The following is a 27,718-nucleotide window of genomic DNA, read 5'->3' on the forward strand; positions in this document are numbered from 1 at the left end:
CCTGTAATTCTTCTCATACACAATACTGCAACTATTATTTCTGTGGTGCTATTAAATTGTAGAACAGTTAGATTAGAAGGTGTGCATGCCAAGCAGGTGACATGTGAGGCTACATCTGTGCAAGTATATCAAACAGTCAAAGGTCTGACCATCGGCTCTGAGGCCAACTGACATGACCATGAATCATGATCATGAGTTATAAAATCATGGAATCACTAAGGTTAAAAGACCTCCAAGATCATCCAGTCCATCCTTTTACCTATCAACATTTCCCACTAACCATGTCCCTCAGTAAAACATTCAGACATTTCTTGAACACCTCCAGGGACAGTGACTTCACCACCTCCCTGGGCAACCCATTCCAGTACCTGACCACAGTTTTGGAGAAGTATTTCCTAACATCCAACCTGAATCAACCAACCTGCTGACAACACTATTTCTGATTCTTGCAGTTTCAAGCATGACAGGGCAAGGGGCCCCTTTCTCCCCTTTCAGGGAGAAGGAAAGAAAGACAACCCAATCAAGGACCAAATAAGAGATAATAAATTTAGTACAAATGGTAAAAGAATGTAAGATAATAATAAGAAAGTTACAACTGATAACTCAAATGGGAGAGAGAGGAAGGCTCTGACCATGCTGTTGCTCACTGCACTGCTGGAACTCAGAAACACCTTCACACTCATCACTCAGAATTGTAGATCATGTGGAGGCCCTTGGGAATTGTAGTACATTTCAGTGTATTTTCCTCTTGGAGAATCAAAACTCACATGGGACTGCTGGAGAACGCAAGACTAGGAAGTACAGCACTGCAGTGCACAGTCTCTCTACATCAAACAGATTGTTGCATGGTGTCATGATATCGAATACTGATATAACCAGGACACTGATACAAGCCAAGATGCCACTGGCCTACTTGGGCACGTGGGCATACTGCTGCCTTGTGTTCAGCTGAGTGTTGACCAACACCCCCAGGTCCATTTCCTCTACACAGTCTTCCAGCCACTCTGTCCCAAGCCTGTACGGTTGCCTGGGGCTGCTGTGGCCACAGCTCAGCTATCTAGCCTGTCCAGATCCCTCTGTAGGGCTTTCCTGCCTCCCTTCCCGGGCAGATAGACACTTCCTCCCAACTTGGTGTCATCTACAGACTTACTGAGGGTGCACTCAATTCCCTCATCCAGATAATCAATGAAGGTATTGAACAGGACAGACCCAAATACCAATCCCTGTGGAAAACTACTTGTGATTGGTAGCCATGTGCATTAACTCCATTCACTACCACTCTCCGGGCCAGGCTATCCAGCCAGTTCTCTACTCAGCAAAGATTGTACCTGTCCAAGCCATGAGCCCCCAGCTTCTCTAGGAGAATACTGTGGGAGAGACAGTATCAAAGTATCAACAACAATACATCAACAGCCTTTCCCTCATCTACCAGGTGGATCATTCAATCATAGAAGATTGTTCAAACAGAACCTTCCTTTCATGAACCTATGCTGGCTGAGCCTGATTGCATGACTGTCCTGCACATCCTCCAGTTGTCCCACAGAAATGTGCAGGACAGTCATATATACATATATACATATATATATATATACCTAAAATTCTCCTTTTCCCTCTGAATGTCTTTAATGCCAACTGGAATGACTGCCTGCAGACTACTCTCTGCCGCTGTCCAAATTGTGATGGCCACTGTTTGATGGAATTCTTGTTAATACATGCTAAAATTGCTGTCACAGGCTAGTTATGATATCAAAGTGCCATTGACCCATTACATCCACCAGTACAAACACTGCTCTTAAGTTGAGACTCAGAGCTGATACAGATAAGCTTATTTAATTGATATACACACTTCTATTCTCATCAAGGATTTTGTCCACACTAGTACAAGATTAGGAAAGAAAAATTCTGTAGATTTATTTTCTTCATGGCGTACCTGGGAATTTTACACTGCCATTTGCAAATAATTTGTATGTGATAACAACAAAAAAACCAATCCTCTAACATCCTTCACAGACATCTCTTTTCTCTTGAGGTTGCTTGGTTTTAGGATTGTCCTCTCATTATTATAGCTGGCATTAATTCATTCTGTTCATCTCAGTCAGCGTTTCACAGTCCTGCTTGATTGTATTGGGTATCCTTTCTGTGAATTGAGGTAGGAAGGGAAAGATGCATCATTACTGTGAAGCAATCCATTGTTATCAGCTACACTAATTATTACAAGAAGGGAAATATCTCCTGTATGAGCTAGTCCACATCATATACATGGATTTCTCAGTGGTACAAACTACTTAATGTCTAAATGCAGTATGCTTGAACTTTAAAAAGACACTGTAAAAAAATTACTTTTCCTGGAAAATTGCTTGTTTGGTTACCACAAGTAACACTGGAGATTATTGTAATTGAAAGGAACAGAAAATCTTGGGTTTGGGCATGGTTTCGTTGTGCATTTTGTTCCTATTTATTCCTTGTGGAGAATACATATGAGTTAGGATGTGGTCCTGCAACAGCTGGAGATTCTGGCTAAGATCTCAATTTCAGCACTGAAGGACAATAGCCTGAACTAATAATATTCAGCTTATATTTATATTTTATATGGTAACGAAGAAGAAGAATCTATAGCAAAATCAAAAATAAAGCAATAAAAGTACAAGTTGGCAGGAATCATTGGTAACTGTACTAGCTTAAAATACTTTGAATTTATTTCCCAAACCAAATGCAGATTGCCAGTGCTTTTAGAAGTGCCATCTAATGTGATTTGGAGAAAAGAAGCAGAAGTCTCATGGATAATGGTATCAACATGGAATAAAGGATGTCACAGCATTTCATCGTTTTATTTTTTGGTACTGCTAGTGTTTATCATACGGAAAACTGCAAACAGCATCATTTTGTAATACTAACCATTTTCTGTTTTCGTGACTTGCAGACTCCTGTGATTTTGTCAATGGAAAATTAACACACACAGATTGTAGACTGGTGTATGGAAACAGGCGAGGATTGCAATTTGATGGCTGAAATTTAAATTACTATTCAAGTTGAGTTTTATTCTAAACTATAGTTATAACACAGTCATGTGAACATTCATTTTCCTGGCCAAAATGTTAAATATATTTTCTTCCACTAATGAGCCAGCTGCTGCCTAAAGATATTCACTATATTCAGTATATTCCCAATCCATTCCTTAACTGTTTACTAATAAAGGTTGCACAACTTTTTTAGATTGCTTGATTTTTACATAGTTTAATATATTTTTACCAGTCAGAAATATAACTCAATGTCTGAGAAACTTGCACTAGTTCCAACGTCTGATACAATTAGGTTAATGGCATGAAGCCACTGGAGTGTGGAGATGCAGGCAGACTGCTCTGTGCCCAGGAGCCAGAGCCAGGATCGTATTTGTCCTTGCTGTCAAAGAGAAGAGAAGGGCAGTGACAACAATGGCTGGAGGCACCTTTCTGGAAATAAAAACTGTCAGCCTCCCCTCAGTTTCGCATGCCCATAGGCAGCTATCCTACAAAGTACTCACACTTCCTAGAAATTTCAGCAGGTTTTGCTGGATGTGGGGGAAGGGAAGGGAAGGGAAGGGAAGGGAAGGGAAGGGAAGGGAAGGGAAGGGAAGGGAAGGGAAGGGAAGGGAAGGGAAGGGAAGGGAAGGGAAGGGAAGGGAAGGGAAGGGAAGGGAAGGGAAGGGAAGGGAAGGGAAGGGAAGGGAAGGGAAGGGAAGGGAAGGGAAGGGAAATCTTGAAAGATGTGAAACAGCTGTGCTCCTCAGAGCTCTTCCTTACCTGAACAGAAGAACATAAGGAGATGTCAGAATGAGGCCTCCCTGGAAGTCAGAACTCATTTCAAGTGTACTTACACATTCCCAGTATAGTCTCTAACATCTGAAACCTCCTGAGGCAGTCATCCTAGGTATAGGAGCTTTCTCCCCAGTTTTGTCCTGCTCCTTTCCTCCTTTTTTGTGGGTTTTTTCCCCTAGTTTCTAACAGCTTGCTTTCAAGCTGATTTTTAATTTAACTGTACAAAATCAGTACTGAAATGAACAGCATACCATCCTCCTTGGCCACTGTTCTGGATTTTCTTTTCTGTGGAAAAGAGCTGTGAGTTGCTGCAGACTTTTGCTGTAACTTGAATGTTTCCATAAGTTCTGAAGCATATAAATTCTGAAGATATTATTTTAAAAATGAATTCAGATAAACACAATAGCATCTCATCGCTCAAAACCTGCCTTCTTTGCAACTCTTTCCTGTTTGCCCCAGCCACCCAGCTGGAATAGATCAGTGATCCATAAAGATCAATAAAAAATCACACAGTAATTGCATACAGACTCACAAATCAGCATTTCAACAAACAGCTTATCTCATCATTATAGTGTATGTCTTAATAGTGACAATTTCGAGATTCCGAGACATGAAGGCAGCCTTACAAGTCAATACAGGGGCTATTGATTTCACCATCTCAAAGCAATGAAATTAGATGTTTAAGACATCAGTTACTGACAAAATAAAGTTCAGTAGTGTAGGTGGAAGAGATCAGAGTCCTCTTGTGCTGATTCAGAGCACCTATTTTTCTTCACTGACTTTGAAGGGAGTCCAGAGAAATAAGATCCCAGCCTGGGCATCTAAACTCCAGAAACCAGACCACTTCCCTACAAATCTCCAAAAACCTCTGTTATGTGGGAGGCCAGGGTGATCTCCTGGAGCACAGCCATGATGGCACCATATCTCCAGTGCATGTAGGGCAGCATAGGGAGATAGATGGACAAAGCAGACAGGCAGCCTTGGGTAAGGGCCTTACTGGAGCAGCTTTAGAGAGATATAAGGGCTACCTCTAGTGCATTTCTTTACTGCATGGAAATAGAAAAGAATTCCAAGCTGGAATTGAGGAACAGCCGTAAAAGTAGTTCAAAAAGCAATGGAATTAATTTCATTGGAAGGTTTCCTCTTATAATCAGATTGGTATAAAATACTGGGAAAAGCACATAGCAATGCCTTTCCATTACTGACTAAATAAATACTCTGCCACAGAGGATGCTGTTGAAAGTAGAGCTTTTGCTTAGCAGATAAAGTAATCAGATTGCCAGCAGGATTAATTGCCTTTCAGTTCTACTAACATACACAAAATAACAGTCAACATTCTTCCAGCATTTCATATCATCATAGCACTGTGTAAACATTACCTAGTCATAAATACCCCTACAAACCCCAGTAGCTTCTCTGTGTCTCAGAAAAACCTGCCTTTATCCAGACACCTGCTGTGTTCCCCTCCTTTTGCCTCCCCTACAGTGTGAATAGATGTTGCTTTGGTCTTCTGTCACTCACACTAGAAGGGGAACCTAAAGCAGATGGATATCTGTGTAATTATCAGACTATAAACCACTAGTATTTTTTGTTGGCTGGTGAAATGATTCAAAATCCACACTCACTTCCCTAAGCCATCCAGTACCCTTTCCACAGTCACTGCAAAATTGGTCACAAGCTCTACCATAAGCTTCTACCATTATCACCCATTGAAATTCTTCCATGCTTACAGAATGTTTAAACGTGTTATTATATCATGGCTGATATAATTATGGCTGACAATGTGGGTGGGGAGGTGAATGAGACTTTTTTAGTCCATCTACTTCTTCCAGTGCCAAAAGCTTTGCCAAAAATGCAAGAAAGGAAGCAATCACTCAGACAGTCCAATAAACATTTTCTTCATGTGGTTAATCTCACAATACAGCAACCACAGTAACTAAAATAATTACCAAAGGAAACTTTTCTGCCCCAGATAAATGATCTAACCCCACAAGAAACGTTTGTCTGGCAGAAATAGTCAGCAAGCTAACACAACTACATTAACTACAGTATATTAGTTAATATTACAAGTTTACTCCATGAATGAGGAATTTGTAGGCGTTAGTCTACATAGGAGATTGATGTTATAAACCTGGACACGATTTCCCTACCACCCATGTGCAGACTTCCTCTCTAGCAGCGTAGAAAGACCATGAGTGGTGTGAATCACTGTGAGAATGCTTATCTTTCCCCACTGACTAAGGAAGGCAGCTGACTAGGTCACATAAGCTCCTCATCAAGCAGTGCTCGGAAGGGTGCCTAAAATGAAGCAAAATGCATCCCATACCTGTTTGGTGTCATCACTGTTCCCTTAGACTACAATATGAAGCTGCGCAACAGGCCCTGCCACCTGTTTTTATGCCTAGACAATCTTTGTTTTCCCTTGTTTTGAAATTTTCTTATAGATAAATCTGTCCATTTAATCTTTTCAACAAGTAAAGACAAAATGCAGGCAAAAGTAGAGGAAACCTCTATCCTGTGCTTGTACTCTGAGCTGCTGACTGCATCTGCCTTTTATTTTGCATTGAAGTGAACACAAACTATCTTGGCAAAAAACTGTCTTTTTCTCTCATATGTTCAGCACAGACTCCTAAAGAATGAGACTGGAAAGAGATTACACAGCCCGTGTTTACAGCTGTACAGATTTTTAGTTGTGCTGAGTAGTCTCTAAACTTCATCTGACTACTTAAGGATGTGAGGCAAATAATGGAAGTGATAGAGTGAGGCATTTTCGCTACGTTTTCTTGTGAGCACTATGAAAAAGAAGTAGATTTTTGAGAAAAAGAACAGAGAACCTGAGCTAAAGAAGGTTAATCTGTAGCAGTTAATAAAATATAATTTCAGAAAAATAATCTCCTTAAGGAAATGAGACAGAAAAAGGAAGGACAATTTATGAATGAAAAAGGGAGGAAAATAAATGGATGTTATAACCTTGGATTACAAGAAGATCATCTGTGCTTTTTCATTAATCGCTCCATCCTTTCTTACATGCTTGAGACCTTCCTTATCCTCTGTAACCAATATTTGAACCAATGGCTCATATTCAGAGCAATGAAAAAAATGTGATTTTTAAGGAAAGCTGAGTATGCATTGCCCATGGACGGTAAGCTCTGAAAATCTTGTGAGTTTTATGTGAGATCCTAAATAGGGATACCTAATACAGAACAGATAGGCTTGAAAGTGATTGACTAAATGCAGGATGAGATTTTATTTGACAAATCCCATGTTTATAAACTTGGCATCTGAATCATTACACTAGGCACAGAACTTCTGGAGAGCAGTTTGGGGATCAACTTCTGGACAAGCAGGAGGAACTTGTAAAACTTATTTTCCTATTCTTTGAACAAAGGCAAGTGCTTAAAATAATTTATTTAGCTGCTTCTTTTGACAGACTTGGAATAAAATTTTTATAAGTTTTTTGACCCTCAGGTATTTCTTAAGGGGTTTTGTATCACTTGCAGCTATGGTATTATCATGGAAAATAGACAGAAAGGAACTATTTAAAAGATTTTGGAAATACAGAATACTGTCTGTGGTGCATATCCAAATAATACAATGCAGATCTATAAAATACCATGCAGTAATAGGCCACAATAAATAGTCTAAGAAATGCCAAAATGCACACATATATGTGAGGGTATAAAAGACGTATGCGTTCAAAACTAAACTTCACATTTTTCTTATTAGTGCCCATTTGGTGAGCAGACAGAAAATAAGGATGAGGGTTGTTAATCTTAACAGTGTGTTTTCAGACAATGAAGGTTACTGTTTCATTGATTTCATGCATTTCTATTTTGCCCAGAATCCATGTCTAAACCATTACATGAAAGTCACACACCATTTCTTTGAGCATAAACAACATTCCTCCCTCACAGACAAGAATATGATGACCAGCTTTCCCATGAACAGCTAGATAAAGAGATGATGACTTTATTCCCCATTCTCCGTGGATTGGCTTTTTTTTTTTTACATGCTGACATGCCGTGATAAGCACTTTATGATGCATGGCTGACTGCCTTTAATACCACTTGATCCTTCACAAATTAAGAGGCAAGAGGCTGCAGCCTATCATGTAACTCTATTACTGGGATTTGGATTGAGTGTCTTGCACATACTATTGTCTTTCTTTTAGCTGCTACACGTCAGGTGCCTTGGGAATAGTTGCTAGAATCCTTTTCCTGCCCATTTCAGCCCTCCTAAAGATTGGCCATTTGCTAGAGAGATGTGCGGACCCAACTCTGGGGAAAATCCAGCAACCAACAGAGAAAAGAGTAAGTTTAGAAATAATGTTTTCCATTTCATTTCCAAGCCTCTTGCAATAGTCCATCCTACTTAGCAGAGTAAATGCTTTCAATTGCATAATAATTTCTAGATTCATCCTGTAAATATTTTACCTATTAGCCTGTGGAAATAGCTGTTTTTCCAAGAGATCTGTTACTGCAGTATTTGTTAAATAAGTATCTGGCCCATACCTTGGGGGAGTATTTCTCCTCCTTGCAAGTCCCACTTCTTTTCATGGTTTCTGTACAAGGCTATGCTTTTGTTCCTTGCCAATTTTTAACAGAAGCTGACATTCATATCAAGCAGGATTTATCTTTCCAACCTGCCTCTCCCCACACTGATCAGTAGAGATGATGCCTTTGAAGCAAGATGTTCTTGGCTCACAATGCTTCACTGGACATCATCGCCTCCTAATGCTTTTAGCACAGGTAGAGGCATCATGTATACAAGATTACTGCACACATGAGCAAAAGGATATTTTAACATTTCTTCTCCCACCACACCAGTAAAGGGAATGATTATAGACTCAGTCTAATGAGGGTGGGGAAAGGAAGTCTGCACACCCAGCAAGACACAGCCAACGGACATTGGATCTCCTGCAGCAATAGTCACTGCAAAAAAAAAAAAAAAAATTAATGTTTCCCTCTGCATCCATAAATCTACTTTAGGCTATAGATGTCAGAAGTAGTAACAGACACAAATATTTTCTAGGAAAAAATACTTAAATTTTATTTCTGTGATCTACTTTGTGATGTTTACCGCGGCTTAAATTGTGCACTAAGCAGGCACTCCTGATGTGTACTTGATAAACTGGTTAGTAAATCCCATAACTACTGAATGAAGAGTTTCAATAAAAATATTAAACCCAATAAGCCCATTTCATTATCAATCTTACGATTAAAAATTTAAGTCACAGGTAATTCAAAACTGGATTTTTTAAAATGTGGTAAAGCAATTCAGAAATAAAATCTCCCTTGGAGATCCAACAGAGTTTTAAATGTAACTGCCTTCCAGAATAAAATGTTTTACTGTCAGGACCAGATGCAATAGAAGAAAAAAACCTCTGAAGATCATTTTTCCCTTCAGAAGTGTCTACACATAAAAGCTGCTATAACATTTAATACTGCTGCGACAGGGGCTCAGTCCTTGCTCTTTGAACACCAGTGGGTACAAAAGTGGTACTTCAAAGTAAATGTTTCCTCTGCCTTGTAAAACATGCTATTTCATGAAAAACTTTGTTCAATGGAAGTCGTCATGGTTACCAGGATAGGAGTGCTTTGGCAATACTACGATCATTTCTAGTAGGGTAGTGACACCGAATATATGTGAAAAGCTCTAGACACTCCCTAGAAGCCACAGCTATCTCACTGACCTCAGAAAACTGACACAAGGTATGATGTCTGCTGGACTGTGCTGATGTGTGACTCTCTTGTGGGGCACCAAAGGAGAGGTGTAGTGTAGCACATAGGATCTCTGACAGCTCCTGTTCCTGCTTTGAGCTTGATGCTTCTTGGCAGAGTCTAGTGAAAAAGGGGAATTCAACTGCATGACCTGACCTCCACATCCCTTCTCAGAGCTGTAGCAGGTAGCTGATCCTTGAGCCTAGGGAAGGCAAACCCACTGATGATTTAATCCACAGGGAAGATCTGGCTGACTGGGATGATGTGCAACACGATAGCAACAGGAATGTCTTCAGATCCAAAATTCCAGCTGGTTGCTTATGCAGTGATGGGTGCATTTCTGCTCCCCTTGTATTCCACTCTCATTGAGCCCCAGGCTTTGGGATGATACAGAAAAGGACTTCAAATACTCAAGTTCTTACAGCAGTTGTTACTGAGTGCTAGAAGTTTTCAATAAAAAAGTAATGCACTAGAATTCAAGTTAAAAAAGAACAATTTGCTAATAAAATACATATTTTCTGTGCTTACTGTGAACTTTGGTAGGAGCATGCATACTAGGGATTTCAAATGAAAATTAAAGTAGTGGGACCTGGGAACCAAATTCCCTTAAACTGCACTGAAAACCCTTGCCGGTGCTTTGAAAAAACAATTTTTTATTGCACAGTTGTATTTTACCTTAAAACTGTAGAATTTTAGGAGGTTGGGTGTCTGGCTTGAGACCTACCACAAATGAACCTGACCTCACCATAACCCCTAAAAAACCCCAAGAACCCAATAGCCTATGTGAGAAACTGCCACAAATATTTTGGCACCATTTACCAGTCTGAAAGTCAGCCTTTTTGGGCTGACCTAGCATGAAGACAGAGCCACATGCCAAGTTGTAACTCTCCTCCTCCTTCCAAAATTGCTATCGTCTTTATTTTTTTTTAATCTACGACCCAGCACCTTAAGTCCAGAATGTTAACAAAGTCTTGACCTGCAGGGTGCTTATTTCTTCTGGGACCACTGAAGGAGGAAACCTTTTCCACAAAGGCGAGATCCTGTAGACTAAAAATTTCCTCGCTGCAGCACCTAGAATGGGATGGAAAGTGCCAGGAGTGGAGTTCAGAATTATTAGTATGTATTTTCCTGTATTAGGATCAGAATTCTGCCTACAGACTGAGACTGAGGCAAGTGAATGAGGCAAGCATGGGTACAGTCCTTCTTGAAAAAATTTAATCAGGAATGAAAAATCCCGTCCTTTAGCATTTTGCTTTTATCAGCAGTCCAGAATCCTCTAAGCAAGGTGTCTTTTCTTGCTTTCAAACACTATAAGGACTATAATTTATGGTATAATGCCAGAAGGAACTGCAGTGCCAACTGACCCTTTTCTTCTGGAACATCACAAAAGAAAAAAAAGAAAAAAGGAGAAAGCCAAAATGCTGTATGAAAAGAACTGAATTGAGGACATTTCTTCCCAGCAGAGTGCCCCTGCATCAGAATTGAAATTATATGAGATGGGACATATTTTTCCCTCTCTCTCTGCCTGACAGTAATGTTCTGCCGCTGTATAGAAGGAAATAAAAGGTAGAGGCTAGAGATATCCCATACATGATACCCTGATCAGTAGGATATCCATATGCATGAACACAGTGCAGCCACCTCTTTTTTGCTTACTCTTCTTTGGGCTAAGAGCTAGCCTTGCACCCTACAGCATGCATTTCATTCTCCCAGCTCCTGCAGGACAGATGATAGCCCAGCAGGCAGAGAGTAGAAAAGAGATTGAAATCTGAATCCAGGTGTGAATCCATCAGGGAAATTGATGCTTTCCCTCCTCTTCTGTTTTAGCCTGCGCATGAATTGGTTCAGCTTTCAGGTTCCCACTCTGCTTTTATTTGGCTGCAGCCAGCCCTATTCTGCACCCTGCTCTTAATAGCTCAGACCAGTGCATGAGTGATGAGGAGGAGGTTTGCACATCCTCAGTGTCACTTTGATTTCAACAGCAGAGTTTTACTTCTTTGGTTTCTTTGAAGACTTCTGCTGATATTTTGTGAGCACTGCTATTAAATCAGTTTAATGAAAGGCTTTAACCCAGGAATAATTTTATTATCTTTATCTTATTTGCCTTATCTTTAAATCAATATCACAGCCACATAAGTGCAAGAAAGTCATTAAAAATTAACCTCTCTTTTCAACAGACCTTATAGAGGACCTAATGTGAAACACTGGTAACACAGAAAAGCTAATGAAAGGCTAAGACTTAGCACCTCGTTCATTAAAATCTCTGAAATGCTTGGAATTCGATGCAGAAAAGTCTCCTTTTCACCATGGTTATGTTAGAGACAGAATAAAACAGAGTTAAATGAGGCAAGTGTATAAATAAGAGAGCCTGGAGTTTGCGGTAGTTTTACTTACTATCTTAATTATATATTTCCTTAGAATGATTCTTTTTTCCCTTTCTGGGACAGATGGGATAAATTAATCTTAAATGCAGCATAAAATCTATTCCAGATCCTCTCATATGCCAGTGCTTAAACATTACTAACTAGAATAATAAAAGTCAGAGATGGAAAAGATCTATTAGCTGACCACCTAAAATTTAATGTACAGAAATGTATCCATTTAACTAAACCTATTTCTAAATATTTAAGGAGGTTTGGTTACATCTTAAATCAGTTCAACAGTGGCCACAGTCAATTTATTTCACTTTGAAATCATGCTTAAAAGTGAGTGGAAGTGACCTGTTTTTAAACACCGTTGCATTAACTAAATAAATGTACGTGTGTAGTCTAAGTGACAGCAAAGTCTGTTCAGCCCTGGTAATAGAGAATAATATAAATGCCTCCCAAACATGTCCTAAGGGGGCTCAGAATCCTCCATCACTATCGCAATTATTGAAGAATAAATTTTTAGCTATTCCCAAAATAGAGGCTCAAGATGGGAATTAAGATATGCTGGATTTTTGCATCAGTTTTGCCAGTCTCTTTCCTTGGATGAATCATTTAGCCACACACAATATCTGAAAACTTATCGATGCCTCTTACCTGAAAATGATGATTCGACAAGTTGAAAGCACAGCATTTTGGTCCCAATCCTAGAAGAAATTGTATGCATTTAATTTTACGTATGTGAGTAAATTGATTTAGATGGAAGGCAGTCTTGAAGGACAGAAGTTTTTTCCATATGTTCTGAAGGACAGCACAGTTGTGTATGAGCACTTTTTACAGCATTTTGTCCAAATAACTTCAAGAAAATTGCCTGGGAAAAGACTGAATAAATACTCTAATCAAAGGGGCTTATTCTATTACATAAAACCTTATATTTATTGCAAAATTTACATGAAATCCTTCATATAAACTAAAGAATATTTTTTACTGCTTTCAAAATGACATACATGCAAATCAAACCAGATACTCAAAATAGTTTAAATACCAAATTACCTATACAACAGAACATTTTATTTTCTAACTGCTGATAAACAGTAGAGATTGAAAGTTTCTTCTAAAGACTATGGAGATGTAGTGGAATGACTTGTGATGCTGAGAGGCTACAAGACTGCACACAAGCTCTGCAGCAAGATTTGGTAGAGAAACCATCGATTTCACAGTGGGCAATCTGGGCAAGGTATATTGCTCCTACAGTATGCTAACCCAGCTTTGCAACTATTCTCAAGCTGTTCTACCTTACTCTAATTTCATTGAACTCCTACCTATGTATAGATTATTTTAGAAAACCATGGGCACAAACATTTGGAGAAAACAGTTGCATGAACTACGCCCTGTATGAGCCCTTTAAACGATATTCTTCATTTGATTACTCTTCATTTGAGATACTGCATGCAGTATACATGACTGTATACTTGCACACTGGCAAGCACAAATGTATGAGGGACATTAATGTTGTATAAGTAGTAGTCATAGCTAAAAAAGTACTAATGGAAACCTATCACTTCGTACTCCAAAATAAGATTTGTTTTGTGTGGTAAACTTCTTCCTTCTGGTCCAGTCCAGTATTTTATGATTTTGAGACTTTCACAATTTTTCTACTTTAAACCATGTGGATTAAAGAATGATGGATTATTTTGCCAAGTGAGATCTCAGTTATACCTACATGGGTGAATATTTGCACATCGGTGCAAGGGAAAAACAGGGAAGTGTTCACCTCCAGATATGCTGGATGTGGAGAGCATGGGAGCCGCTTGCAGAGAGGTGATCCTTCCACTCTACTTAGTGTTGGTGACAGTGCACCTGGAGTACTGTTTCCCGTTCTGAGCCCCCCCAGTACAAGAGAGATCTGGATATATTGGCGAGAGTCCAGCAAAAAGCCACCAAGATGAAAAAGGGCCTGGAACTCCTCTCCTGTGAGGAATGGCTGAGAGAGCTGGGGCTGCTCAGCTGGAGAAGAGGGGGGGATCTCATCCATGTCCATAAGCACCTGAGGGAGGATGCCAGAGCCTGGAGCCAGGCTGTGTCAATGCCAGAACCAGAGGCCACGAGTGCAAACTGGAGCACAGGAGGCTCCCTCTGAACGCCAGGAGCCCTTCTGTGCTGTGCAGTGACGGAGCACTGGCACAGACTGCACAGGGGCTGTGGGGTCTCCTCCTTGGGGATCTCCCAGAGCTGCCTGGACGTGGCCCTGGGCACCCTGCTCTGGGTGTCCCTGCTGGGGCAAGGGATGGAGCAGAGGGACCCAGAGGGCCCTGCCAGCCTCAGCTGTGCTGCGATCTGTGAACTCCTCACTGCAGTCCCACCTCAGCGCATAGGACGGCTGGTAGCCTTTCCTACGCCACTACTTCTTCACAGGAATAACTCCAAGTACTGGTTTTGCATCGCCTCACTTTCCCATCATTACTGCCGCTCGGAGAACCTTTCCCCGTCAGTCTCCACGTGCGCTTTCAAAGCGATCACACGGAACGCGGCCACCGAGTGCCCGGTGAGGGCAGCGAGGGGCCCCAGCGCAGCCGCGCAGCCCGCCCCGCGTAGGCCGCAGCCGCCCCCAGTGCCGTGGCGGCGCCCGGCGGCGGGAGGCCGGGCCGAGGGAGCGGCCCCGAGCCTCGCGCGGGCGGGTCGGGGCGGGCCGGTGCCGGGAGCCACCGCCTCCCACAGACGGCGGCGGAGCGGCGACGGGCATGGAGCGAGCCGGGAGCCGGCAGCATGCAGCAGCAGCAGCCCCGCGGCGGCGAGGAGGACTGCGGGGATTCGGGAGCCGAGACGGGCGGGTGAGCGCGGGGCCGGGCCGGGGCGGCTCTGCCTTCTCCTGCCGGGGGCTGCACTTGTCGGCCGGCCGGGGGAAGGGCTTTGTGTGCCGGTACGCGGGCCGCCTTCCTTCCACCGCGCCGCAGGATGCGCTGGGGAGCGGGGAGGGCTCCTCCTTCGGGTGATGGGGAAAAAGTCCCCTCAGTATACGCGTGGGGAGAAGGATAGTGCCTGGCTGTGGCCGTGGGCTTTCGGTCGAAGCCCCACAGCCCTGCGTTCCCAGAGCCATCCCTTCTTCCCGGGACAGCTCGAGATGAGGATGGCCGGCAGCGTGCCCTGCTGGGAGCACCGACACCGGACAGTCAGCTCCTGGGCGGGGATCACCGCACAGCCACGGAGGAGCTTAGATTTGTGGCTGTTCACCATACCGACCTATGAAGTGCCGTAAGCTTTGCAGGTAGTTATCCAACCTGCAAGTGTCCTGTCAGTCAGGGAGAACGGTGGTTTTACCTGGATCCCAGGTTTTACCTGGACCCAGCAACCAGAGGTGTGCTCTGCTTGTGAGCTGGGTGACTTCTGAGATCCCGGAGCTGCAGGGATTGCCCGTGGGATACTCGTTCAGCTCCCACTTCTGCAGGACAGCAGGAAGCTCTCCGCAGTGATCCCATATGGTGCTGCTGGCTCATCTTGTTGGGAACAGCAGTGAGCCTGTGCTCGTTTTCTGGCTCCAGAAGGACAAATCCATTAACGCTGTTCTCTTCCAGGTCTGTTCTCTACCTTCCAGCTGTATTCTCCCAGCTCCTTGTCTGGGATATCTTCACCTTGTTGCATGGGGATAAGGGTGTACATACACACTGGTATTTCCCTTTATGTAATGTCATGGAATTGTAGAATATCCCAAGTTGGAAGGAACACACAAGGATCACAGAGGTCAGGCAGACTTCCTATTCCTATTGACTTTCTCCCTTATTGCTACTGTAGCAGCACATGCTGAAATTCAGGGAGAAAGACAGTATCTTGATCTCAGACTGATTCTGGTGAGTAACAGTACCCACTGGAATGCACAGTGCTGGTGGTGCATGAGACTGAAAGCGTAACAAAACTGTAAAGCTAATGGTTTGCAGAGTGATATCAGGTGCTCAGCACCCAAACTGAACTAGCAACATTACAATTAAAAAAAGAAGTAGACAGGAAACATGGCAATCTCTTTCATTTATCTAGCTATTAATTCAAATACATGTGTTTTAATTCTTCTGTGGTCGGAGAAGCGAAGGACTTTCTCCATCACTTTATGTAGTTGTCGCATTGCAGACACCTGACAGTGAAAGTTTTTAAGTATTTTATGAGAGCTGAGCTTAAGGACAAAAATCCACACCTCTTTTAGTTCTTGGGACAACAGGTTTTCGGTTCAACTTTGAGAATGTGGGTAAAAAGGAAGACAAAATAATCATGGCTGGTTCAAAGCTCAAAGCATCCTTGGTGGGCCAAGTCACTCTTAGTTTACTGTGCTTATCCAGAACAGAAAAACCTGCATTTCCTCAGGAGTGGCACTCAGAAGGATTTGCCCCAGATGGTGATGTGAGCCTTTAGACTGCATTGAGCAGCATGACAGTTTCTTATGCCTGATGCTGGTGAAATGTTGATGATTTTATGAAGCATCCCTGTCACTGGCTTGACACTGGAAGGTGCAGCTCAGCATAAAAGTGTCTGAGAAACTTTAACAGGGGCGTATGGCAATTCCTAGCTGCAGTGTGTTGCAAAGGTGTTCATTTTGAAAAGCAGTAGGTCCCTGCGCTTCTATTCTTATTTTTAGTTCTGTTTAGCAGCTATTTTAGTCTGATAAATACTTTGTGTATGTCTCTTTCACAATGTTTATGTTTCAGTTTTCTCACCAAACCAACTGCTCCCAGCACTTGCCTTTTCATCTTAGCAGACGATCTGTTTTTTGCTTTGTCTTGGTCTTACCATAGATATTGCTGAGCTGCTAAATCAAACTGTTTTCCTTTTTCTCTAATTACTCAATGGTTAAAAATAAAATTAACTATTTTGATGTTCAGCCACAGTCCTATGGAAGTATGAAGAGAGAGCGATCAAAGTGATTCAGTAAGAGGTTTACATCAAGTGCTCCCTTTCTGTCTCTGAACAATAGCGTGCAGTGATTGCAGCGAAGCCAGGCTCTGCAAGACACTGTCATCTCCAAAATTGTACATATTGTTATGTGAGCTTGTACCATGGAAGCTGTGTACAAAAAACAAGCCAGTCTGATACATCAAGTATTTCATATGTCTCATAAGGTTTTGCTGTGGCTTCCAGCTACAGAAAAGCTCAGTTACAGTTTTAAACCTTCATTTTCCTAATCTGCTGGAAAATATCTCCCTCTTACTGCATTTACCTCAGTAAACACGGTTGGCAAAGAGGTCGCAGAACAAAATAGTGTATTTTAAGTGACTGAATCCAATCAGAATGGATTGAGCTGTTGTTATCAAGTACCTAAATAAAGTGAGGAGAACATGTAAGCCAATTAGTTTATATTGGCTATTTATTAATGAGATTTGAAAGTATTTGACCATCCCTGATCTAAGAGATGTTATATGTACTAAGTGTACCTTATTGGAAACTGTATTTTGGAGCTTTCTAGTAAAAATACTTATTTCATTTACTGAAATCTTTTAGCCCAGAAGTACAGGGAATGAAGAATTTTCTGCTCTAATGTTTTACAGTGGTTTTGTACTTTTGAGACCTGAAATTTTAGGAAGAAGAAAAAGATTTTTTGAGAGGGAAGGTGTTCTGATTAGAAAGCAAAGAGAAGGGAAAACAATTAGAAGAATTTGGAGGGAATGAAAATCTTAATATTTGAAGAACGTATAAATTATGAAGAAAAGTGAAAAGGGCAGAAAATTCATACTAAGCTGCTGAAAATGAGTTGCAGAAAAGTACATTGTTCAATCTTCTTTATTTTAGAGTCTTAAATTTTTTGTTCCCTAGATTTTTGTGTTTGTTTTTTGTTTTTAATCAGGAGGAGAGCCAACTCTTTGAAAGAGTAGATAATGGCAGGACAAGGGGAAATGGTTTTAAGTTGAAGGAGGGAACATTTAGGTTGCATATCAGGGGGAAGTTCTTTACAGAGAGAATGTGGAACAGGCTGCCCAGAGAGGTTGTGGATGCCCCATCCATCCCTGGAGGCGTTCAAGGCCAGATTGGATGGGGCCCTGGGCAGCCTGATCGGTATTAAATGGGGAGGTTGGTGGCCCTGCATTGGCAGGGGGGTTGGAGCTTCATGATCCTTGAGGTCCCTTCCAACCCAAGCCATTCTATGGTTCTGTGATTCTATGACTCTGTGATTTGTTAGGTCCAGTTAGCTGTGTTCAGGAATTGCTTCAACAGGAATACTTCCTCCTGTTCATTAAGTGTATACACCCTAATTGAGCATAACACTTTAGTGAGATCAGTGACATCAATCATTTCAATATATGTGACAATTCCCATCAGAACTTCATGTGTTCCCTCAGACAGCTCTAAGAGCTGATGCTGTAAAGGTTTCACACTTTAATCATTAGCCTGCTAACAGTGCCAAAGTTTACTAAACTCTTCCTTTTTCCCTTCCTCACTAAGAATTCATTCAAAGTTTTGAAAAGTAACAGCTTTTAAATGATTTGGATTTGCAACTTGAGCCTTTCCTTTTATACTTCAAAAGGTTTATTCATCTTTTTAGAGAAAGTGGGAAAACCTGACATTTTCCCAATACACCAAAGTATGGAAGAAGTTTTTTCAGTGTAAGTTAAAAACCTAAATATTGAGATTTTATTAATGATGCAGACTCATCCACTGGTAGTTAAATGCTGAGTAGGTGATGAATTTTAGGAAGAAGGAAAACTATCCTGTTTCTTTGGTAGCAGTAAACTGTCAAGGAAAGTTCAAAGATGTGTAGAGAAACATTTCAATCAGAGAAACCAAAAGATTGCATAGGCATTGGACTTTGTACCATCCAGCAGTTATCTGGAATGTATATTTAGCAAAATCAATTACTATTTAGTTGAGGATATTGTCTTGGGGTTTAATCCATTCTTTTCACTTTCTTCTGTCTATCTTCCCTTAATTAATTGCTATAGAGGTTGTCCTAACTTCTTGGGTGTACTATACGCATTCATTGCTTTTCTTTGTGGGTCTCCTATTTGCCCATGTGACCCTAGATCAGTCACAAACTCTCTGAGCCTCTTTTTCCTTATCTGTTAAGCAGATTAAGAAAAAATCTTTTTTTCATTTATTTATTTATTTTTTTGGTTGCAATTCTGTAAGCTTTGTGAGACTGTAAAGCAGCAAATACAGTTGTTAATGGAAGACAGGATGAAAAAGAGGGTGTCCATGACTTAAAAATATTAGGAATATTATAGTCCATTTTTGTCCTTGGTAAGAATGGGCTGCTTAAATTACCAAATGAATAGATGAACTGTTTATTTGCTGAGGAGGAGTTTCTGTTTATATGTCTGTGTCAGATGGTTCTAACTTAAAGGGTTTCAATACTTAAGACTTTGTCATCTTTGTCATCTGTAAGGGAGTCCTTCAGTATGACAAGTCAGTTTCCTGTCACAGATTTCATCCATGTGTGACAAACTCACAGAACTCACTGCTGCTAAAGCCTGTTTTTTTGTTTTTGTTTTTACCTTGGGGGCTTTTTTTTTTTTTTTTCCTGAAAATTTCACTTCCTATATATCCATCACTCTGGATATGTCAAGCTACAAAATTTGCCTCATTTGACATTCAAACAATGTAAACTTGTGGTTTTTTGTCACAAATTGGGGCTGAAACACCATTGCTGATCAGATTTAAGTTGAGTGAAACTATTCTATTGAAGTTATGGGTAGATAGACCTGATGGTGTATTGCACTGGGGCTGGACACTGAAAGTAATATTGATACAGATATGGATGTAAATCACATTCTGCTGGCCAGGAGAGTTGTACTGATACACACAATGGCTAGATTGCAGTATGAAATTCCTCTCAACTAACTGTGTCTAAGAGGAACAGGACCCCAAGAAGATGACTTTGTACATCCAGCCTCATCAGGTGTATTTTGGAAGGTTAGAAGCAATAATTCATCCTGATATTTTTTACTGAGAGAGTGATGAGATGCTGAAAGACGTTGCCCAGAGAGGCTGTGGGTGCCCTGTGGCCTGGAGTATTTCAGGCCAGATTGGATGGGTCCCTGGGCAATTTGATCTAGCACTTGATCTAGGATCTGGCAGCCCTGCCTCTGGCAGGGGGGTTGGAATTTGAAAAGATCCTTGAGGTCCCTTTCAACCCAAGCCATTCTATGGTTCTATGATTCTGTAATATGCTGATATCAATAGTGATAATAACAGTGACAATGACGATGCTGATGTCTCTCACATGGGGCCTCAAACACAGTTCTTGGAAGTAAACTCTTGAGTATGAGCTGAGCTGTGGGAGTCCATCCTCTGACTTCATCGCTCTACTGGGAATCCAGAGCAAGGTGTTTTGTGATGAGTTGTTCCCAGTTATTTCACTGCAGCCAGCTTGATTACACAAGTAGAAGTACAACGAAGGTAATGGGTTTGTGTTGGATCGATATTAGTGAAACAAATTGCAATCTGACCCATAGGAATTTGGTGAGAAGAAACCCAAGACAGACTAAAAACCTAAATCTGACTCACATATTGTGCTTTAACTGCTATAAAATCCTTCGGAATGCCCCGTGGAGCAATTTCTGGGGGAGGAAAGGCAAAGAAGCTGTTAAATACAGCTTTTATATGGAACAGTGAAATTTGAAACAACTGTAGGTAGGGAAGGCAGGGAAAAATGTGACTACAGCAGGCACCATACCGTCAGTTGTAGGCAAGCTAAGGATGTAGACAACAGAGGAGCTAGTAAACTTTACAGGGTGGTGTTTTTTGGTTGTTTTTTTTTCTGGAGATTTAGGAGTCTTGGCAATGGAGACCTTGGGCAAAAGCACGGTGTTAAAATAATTGGAGAGGTGTGTTCATTTGTTAAAACACTTGAGTGGTATGTTCATCTGTCACAGCAAACTGCCTTGTGGAGATGTTGCTCAGCTCAAAAACTCTAATTCTACCTACATTAGTATAGTAAACAATATATGAATGTGTTCCTGAGCACTGGGTCAGGTTTGTCTTTACTCTTGGATATTTTAGATGGTAGATGGCATCAGTTTAGATGAGGCCATCTTGTTCTCCCGTGAATTTCTAGATACGTTTTACCATGTTAACATGAGCCAGGGGCCATTGGTAGAAGACTGCTTACTAGTCTGGATATCATGAGGCTTTAATGGTACAAGTGCAGACTTACACAGCAGTTGGCCTCGATCCCACACAGTTCTTCTGAGCACATCTGTTTATTAGCATAGATGTTGCCGCTGTTGCCCTGCTGATGTCTTTCTGTGATGCAGAGACATAACACAGCAGCTCTTCTTCCCCAAATAAATGGGCTTACAGTGTTTTTATGTATTACACTCAGAAACTTCAGGTTGTGCTAGCAGCTACTGATATTCAGTGTCTCTTTCCCCTTCCTGGGTATTCTAAGGCTTTGTATTAATAATCATCAGTGAATAAAGCAGTCTGACCTCGAAGGCCTGCTTAGGATCTTTTATGCTTGGAATGGTCTTACGCTCCCTGATAATACACACTGCTGATGCTTCAGCAGCTCTGGTGGGAATCTTGGTCCCACGTTTATCTCAAGCTTCTGCATTATTACTTTAATGCCTCTTGACATGTTCACAGCTCCTCTTTGCTGCTGGGCTGACTGCTGGATATAGATTCTTTGCCCTCCTTTTCAGTACCTCCTACTGTTTCAATGTCCTTTTTGATCATTTTTTCCTCATTATGTGCCTGTAAAAGTAACAGTTGTCCATTTGTTTGATTTCTGTCCTGAATGTCTCGTACCTTTTATCCAAACTGTAATATCTATCAGTAGCACAGAGGAAATAGCTGGTTGCAAGTCCATGTATTTGTCTAGGAACCTCTGGGCAATATGGCTCCAGTCTTTCACTGTTAAAGCCAGAGAGTGCTTTACTCTTGAGTTATCCTAATTGGAGAATTTTTCCCAAGGGAACTGATAGGAGCCAAGACTCAGGATGTTTAGAACAGGGATGGAAAAGATGGCAAGGGATAAAATTGCTTTGTGTCCATAGAGTCCACATGACTCAGGAGTTGTTTATTTCTGTAGTGTATTTAGAATTCAGTATCCTACAAAAATGACTGTAAGAAAAAAATATTTTCCATTTCATAAGCCACTTAACCATTACACACCATGAATCCGAGTGGTTTGTGCTAATGTGCTGAAAATATTCAGGATTCTACTCACTGTCATTTTTGCTCTTAAGGGCTAGATTCAAGACAAAATAAATTTTGGGAAAAAAAGGAGTCAGAAGGAGGACAAAAGGCGACGTGTGTTGGTCCTGAGAGTACAAAGAGAGACTCATATTCACGCCGTTAGGTTTTAGGCACGTAGCTGAGTGTCCTTCAGTATCTTTTCCATACAACATTAAGGGAAAGACACACTTCAGACGCCTCATTATCGACCATAGGTGGAGCTGAGGGAGGGTGCAGCCCTTATTTTGGCATGTGAGGTCGACACAAGCCTTTGTGCTTAATTATCTTTTTTTATTTTTTTAATTCCATGTATGTCAGTTATGCAACAAGCATGAATTAAATATTAGCTTGAACCATATTAGAATTACAGAAGGCCCCCAATACAATTCTAAAGCCTATTAAAATGCATCTGTGCAATTAGTCTCTGAGCACACTGTTGTCTCCTCCCTTCACACTCTCCATCTTTTTATTTTTCCTCTTGTCTCATTTTTCATGGCCTGCCTTTATGCAGAATGCCAGCTCCTTGGTTCGGGACTCATTAATTCTCCATGCCCGATAATGCGCCTGCAGCACTTTGGGATAATAAAATAACAGTGTGAAGTAACAGAAAGCTGCTTCCACTTGCAGTAAGCAAAAGACGAAGGATTGTCTTGCTCCTCTCTGAAATACAAGCAATGCAAATTCATATGGAATTAGCTATGGACTACTGAACACAGATACATGCAGGGACAGCCCCGGGCTGTTTACTAACAGAAGTGCAGATTAAATGAATCCTTGCTTGGGATGCTTGGAGGCAGCTGGATGGATATTGCTTGCCTCTGGGCTTGTGAAGAGAGAGGGCTGTGTTAACAGTCTTAACACTTTCCCAAATATACATGCTGCCAAATGGTACCCACATGATTTTCTTCTGAAAATACCCCACAGCTTTATGCTCCATACAGCACCAGCCCCTGCAATTGTCTTATCCCCTCCCTTGGAAGCTGAAAAAAGAGCATCTCCCTCTCTGCCCGTGCCATTTCTACCTCTGCCTTTCCCAGCTGTACAAGTGTCCTGGGGGAAGTGTGGTTGAGAGGTAACATTTTATTTGTGAAGGAGATGCTGTGCAGGAGGTGTGGATGGGTATTGTAAAAAAATCAAGGGGAGTCATTTTTTACTGGCCCTTCAGGATGGGGTAGTTCTTTGTGCACCTGCTCACCTGAGCAAGCAGACTTAGCATCTGACCTTCAGGTTAGTGAGTAATAACATGGGACTGTGAAATAGAGGAATGACTGTTCTTGCTTTGTTTCCTCTGCAGAGATAAGTTCATTTCAGAACCCAAATCAACTGCTATAGTTGTTGGGGGTTTATTGCTTATATTCCTTTGGATGCCTGAGAGCCTGGATTGTGAAGGTATCCTGAGAATATGCTTAGATGGTATCTATTTCCTGACAGATATCTTAGGAGTCAAGGCTCACATGCTTTTTTGATTTAAAGAAATATTGCAAAATTGTTGCAATTATTTATATAAAACAAGCAGTTAGGTTTGGATCCAAGAACTGTGTTTTGGTTCCCTGAACAGTTTGCAGGGCACTGCAGGGTAAATATGCAAGAAGGTAATAGCATCAGAGTTCTGTGGGATCTGTTCTGGGGCACTTGGAGAATAAGGGAGTGGAGGGCCTATGAATGAGCTTCAAAATCTAAACACTCAGAAGTTGTCTGGAAGGATTCGGAAATGAATTTATTGTTTGTTGGGGTTTTTTTAAGTGTATTCAGTGTTGGCATATTTGTTTTGCTTCATTATTTGTGAATCTTTGGGAAACAAATGGGTCATGTTTATGACTTTTAAGCAGCGCAGAACAGGGCATTCAGAAGTTTGGCGTTATTTGTATGCAAAGTTATTTACACTGTTGCTTGAAATACTTAACGGCTCTGACACTGGTGTATAAAAAGTGGCACATGAGCCAGCGGTGTGCTCTTGCAGCCTGGAAAGCCAACAGTATCCTGGGCTGCATCGGAAGAGGGGTGGCCAGGAGGGAGTGGGAGAAGATTGTCCCCCCCTGCTCTGCCATTGTGAGGCCACATCTGCTGCCCCAAGCACAAGAAAGGCATGGAGCTGTTGGAGCATCTACAAAGATGCTCGGTGCAATTGTTCACCTCTACTATGAAGAAAGACAGGAGTTGGGCTTGTTTAGATTGGAGAAGAGAAGGCCCCGAGGAGACCTCATTGTGGCCTTCCAGTACTTTAAGGAGCTTATAAGCAGGAAGGGGAGCAACTTTTTACACAAGTAGATGGTGATGGGATCGGACAAAATGTCTTTAAAATAAAAGGAGGTAGATTTAAATTAGATGTTCAGAAGAAATTTTTGACTCAGGGTGCAGTGAGACACTGGCACAGCTGCCCAGAGAAGCTGTGGGTGCCCCAGCGTGCCCCATCCCTGGAAGCACTCAAGGCCAGGTTGGATGTGGGACCCTGGGCAGCCCTGCCCACAGCTGGGTGTTAGAACTAAATGATCTTTAAGAACCCTTCCAACATAAGCCATTCTGTGATTCCATGATTCTACAACGTTCTCATGAATAATCCCATATGCACTGAAGTACAACCTCTAGCCACTGTTTTTGCAGAGAGATGTCTTGAAGAGGAAAAGGGTTTCCTAAAGCAAAAAATCTTATAATGTGTCCAGCATGGCAAGAGAGGTGATCCTGCCCCTCTGCTCTGTGATGTTGAGGTTTCACCTGGAGTACTGCATCCAGATATCCTCGGTACAGGAGAGACATGGAGCTGTTGGAGCACATCCAGAGGAGGGCCATCAAAATGATCCAAGAGATGGAATTCCTCTCCTACATGGACAGGCTGAGAGAGCTGGGGCTGTTCAGTCGGGGAAGAGAAGGCTCCAGGAGACCTGCTTGGCCTTTCAGTATTAACAGAGGGCTGTAAAAGATTATAAGATAATCTAAATGCTGACAGTTCTCTCTTTGGGTGTTCCCTGCCAGTTGTATCCAAAGAACAATAAAAATTCTACATTGCAAATAGAATTCTCTTCAAAAAATACATCACAGCAGCTTGAGAAGAAAGATGAGGAATAGAGTCATAATCAGGTAGACTTTTGTTCCTAACCTGCCTCTGAAGCGGCCTATTTATTTCCTCAGAGGGCCTTCTAAGCTTTATCGTTATGCCTGAAGGGTAGTAGAATAATTTGCCACTTCCATTCCTAAAAAAAACCTCAGTGCTTTAAATAAATATTTTCAAAATTCATACATAATACTTGTTTTTCTGAGGCCATGTTTAAAACTTGTTCCAGTTGTTATTACCTTAGTGAAAAACAAAACCAAAAACAAATGGTCTCTAAACTAATTTAATATGCAATGTGAATTAAATTTGGTACATTTTTAATGATTTTTTCTGTGTCTCGCAGGTCTGAGTACAGCCGCATGTCCTCTACCAGCAGTGAGTATAACTTTCAGACTTTTTTGTAATGGAATCTCAGTTTCTTGTTTTCCTAACTGCTACTATTTATAAACATCAGCCGTATGTTGTGATGGAGTTCATATTGACACAGTGAGGTCCCCATTCCTGTTCTTCGTGGATCTATGTCTAGAGGCAGCATATAAATTAAGCTAATGGGATGTTCATGACCAAAATACAAGCCATGTGTAAAATCATAAATATTAGAGGTGATATGAATGCAAAGCAAAATGAGAACAAAATCTGTAAATATGACTTGGCCTATTTGAATAGGCCCTGCAGCCAAATGAATATGTACTGCTGAATGACATTAGAGCTGGGGGATGTAGAAATAATTGAATGCTTATTGCAAGCTGATGCCATGGAAGTACATGGAAGAACAAATCCTAGGAAGCTTTTCTTTGATTTCAAACGCAATAGATAATCTAGTGAGTGTCACAGTCTTTGTAGGTGTTTAGGATAATTGAATTTCAGCTTATCTTAGTATCTGGATTATTTTTCTTTCTTTTTTCACCAAAGCAAAATGGAGTTGTGAAAGCAATATCAAGTGTCACTTTTTCAGTCCTCTATCTTCCCACTCAAACCATTTTCTTAGTTGTAGGACATACTGTACCTCACACTTGTATATAATGCAAGATGATACCTGTCTCCCTGGTACACACATAGACTACAGTTTTATTTATGCCAAGTAAGCAAATGAAGAATTCAGAGATGACTAATTGCATTTTATAATCTGGATCTTTATGCACTATGAAAATCAGAGGAGAAGAAAGCCATCAGTTTTTTTTTCATTCACACATTCGTGCTGAAACGTGGAGAGGTTTGTTTTCCATCTCCCATGATCTTCAATGGAGGGCTTTTACTGATTTCAGCAAGCACTGGATCAGACAGTGTTCGTAATGTCTGGCCCCTGAGCTGATGTGACCTGCAGGGAGCTTGCTGCCTTTTCCTCATCTGCTTTGTGTGTGCGCATACATCTGAGAAAAAGAATTCAATGCAGCTTTTTCCTAAACTTTGTTGTTTAAATACATTTCTAGCTTCCCACTGGAAAACAGAATTCTTGAAATGATTGAGAGGCAGAATGCAACCAAATAACTTTTTCTTTTTTTGTATTTTTTGAATTTGCCAGGTTACCCCAGTTGTGTGCCCTTCCCCTCAAATCACTTTTTTAGCTGATCATTTGGGGCTGCCTAGTAAGCATATTTGTTTGGCAGTTACATTCAGAAGACAAGGTTTGAGAAAGTCAGTTACATCCCATCAGATTTTGTCCCTTACCATTTTGGTGTGGCTGCTATGTGTTTTACAAATAAATGTAATACTAACTTTGTAATTCTTCATTTTTATTAAATTAGCTGTTTGCACATGTAATGTTTAGTTGTATGGCAGCTACAGTTTGCTGTGCTGAATGTTGTCACCTCGCTGTCTTGCTGACCGAGGCTGTCCATATGAATATGTGAGGATTACAGTTGCATTTCAGCACTGGTGATTTGTCAGTACAAGGATGTTTATCATTCCAGTATAGACACAAAAGTTCAGGAGACAGGGCTGTCTCTTTCTTTTTCTTTTCTGCTTCCAAAGCAAATTATATTGTTACGACTTCACAAGTAGCAGTATTTAACTTTGCATTTTGTGGTGTTGCTGTGGTCACTTTGGTCAGACAGTGAGAGAGAAACAGCAACGTTGATGTAAAAGGAGTTAAGCAAAATACAAGTGCTTTTGTGCTGGAGGCTGGAAGACAGCGAGTGCATAATGCATTTGAAGAAAAGATTACTGGGGAACAGATATTAAAAAAAAAAAACACACCATGATTTAACCATTTTAATTTATGCAGGGAAAAGATAGATTCAGAAAATGGCTCCTCTTGTAATACGGAACCAGTGTAATCCATGGTGCCATCAGAACCTAAGGTAATACCAAATAAGCTATAAAGTAAAACAGCAAAGAGTCTCTATTATCTAGCTGATTCATTTAAAGTTCCTGTTCTAATGAAGTGGAGCTTATCTGAGCCAGGAGCATTACAGGTTCATTTGGTTTTGCAGAGGTCTTATTCTCTGGAGCCAACAAGGATCTGATTTCAACATTTAATAAATGAATCATTCTGTCTTGTGAAGTTCTGGATAAGCTCCTCTGTACAAAGGTTTTACACAGACATGCCCAAGGAAAGGATAGGAAAGCTCTGGCAGGTGAATTAATGATAGATGCCTACACTGCTCTCTGCAAGGACAGCAGCTGAACAAACCAGTG

The 27,718-nt window shown here is 41.2% G+C and overlaps 2 protein-coding genes across 4 annotated transcripts in view; one reads left to right on the top strand and one right to left on the bottom strand.

The window, feature by feature from the left end:
- Window positions 1–4,106: 4,106 nt before the first annotated feature.
- On the bottom strand, window positions 4,107–14,479 carry LOC149920238 (uncharacterized). 3 transcript variants are annotated; one of them, XR_016462200.1, is made up of 5 exons: window positions 13,604–14,479; window positions 12,538–12,587; window positions 10,491–10,585; window positions 9,487–9,891; window positions 4,107–8,725 (listed from the first exon to the last, which is right to left on the bottom strand). XR_016462200.1 is itself a non-coding variant. In XM_090132242.1 (5 exons), exons 1-5 carry the CDS (start codon window positions 13,919–13,921, stop codon window positions 8,641–8,643), a joined length of 696 nt encoding a protein of 231 aa, XP_089988368.1. In that variant the 5' UTR covers window positions 13,922–14,479; the 3' UTR covers window positions 4,107–8,640. The 3 variants fall into 3 exon arrangements, 2 of the variants coding, with proteins under 2 accessions (XP_089988368.1, XP_089988373.1); XM_090132242.1 differs by having other exon boundaries at window positions 9,487–9,634; XM_090132247.1 differs by having other exon boundaries at window positions 9,487–9,716.
- A 93-nt stretch (window positions 14,480–14,572) lies between these two features.
- Window positions 14,573–27,718, top strand: part of FAM124A (family with sequence similarity 124 member A) — a 37,777-nt gene continuing 24,631 nt past the window's right edge. Inside the window, exons 1-2 of the mRNA XM_090132255.1 lie at window positions 14,573–14,711; window positions 25,425–25,456. Of these exons, the coding sequence (XP_089988381.1) occupies window positions 14,647–14,711; window positions 25,425–25,456 (97 nt within the window). The 5' untranslated portion in view covers window positions 14,573–14,646. The remainder of the gene's footprint in view (window positions 14,712–25,424; window positions 25,457–27,718) is intronic.

The sequence above is a fragment of the Phasianus colchicus genome, chromosome 1 (assembly GCF_987193195.1).
Source record: "Phasianus colchicus chromosome 1, bPhaCol1.hap1.1, whole genome shotgun sequence".
Classification (NCBI taxonomy): Eukaryota; Metazoa; Chordata; class Aves; order Galliformes; family Phasianidae; genus Phasianus; species Phasianus colchicus.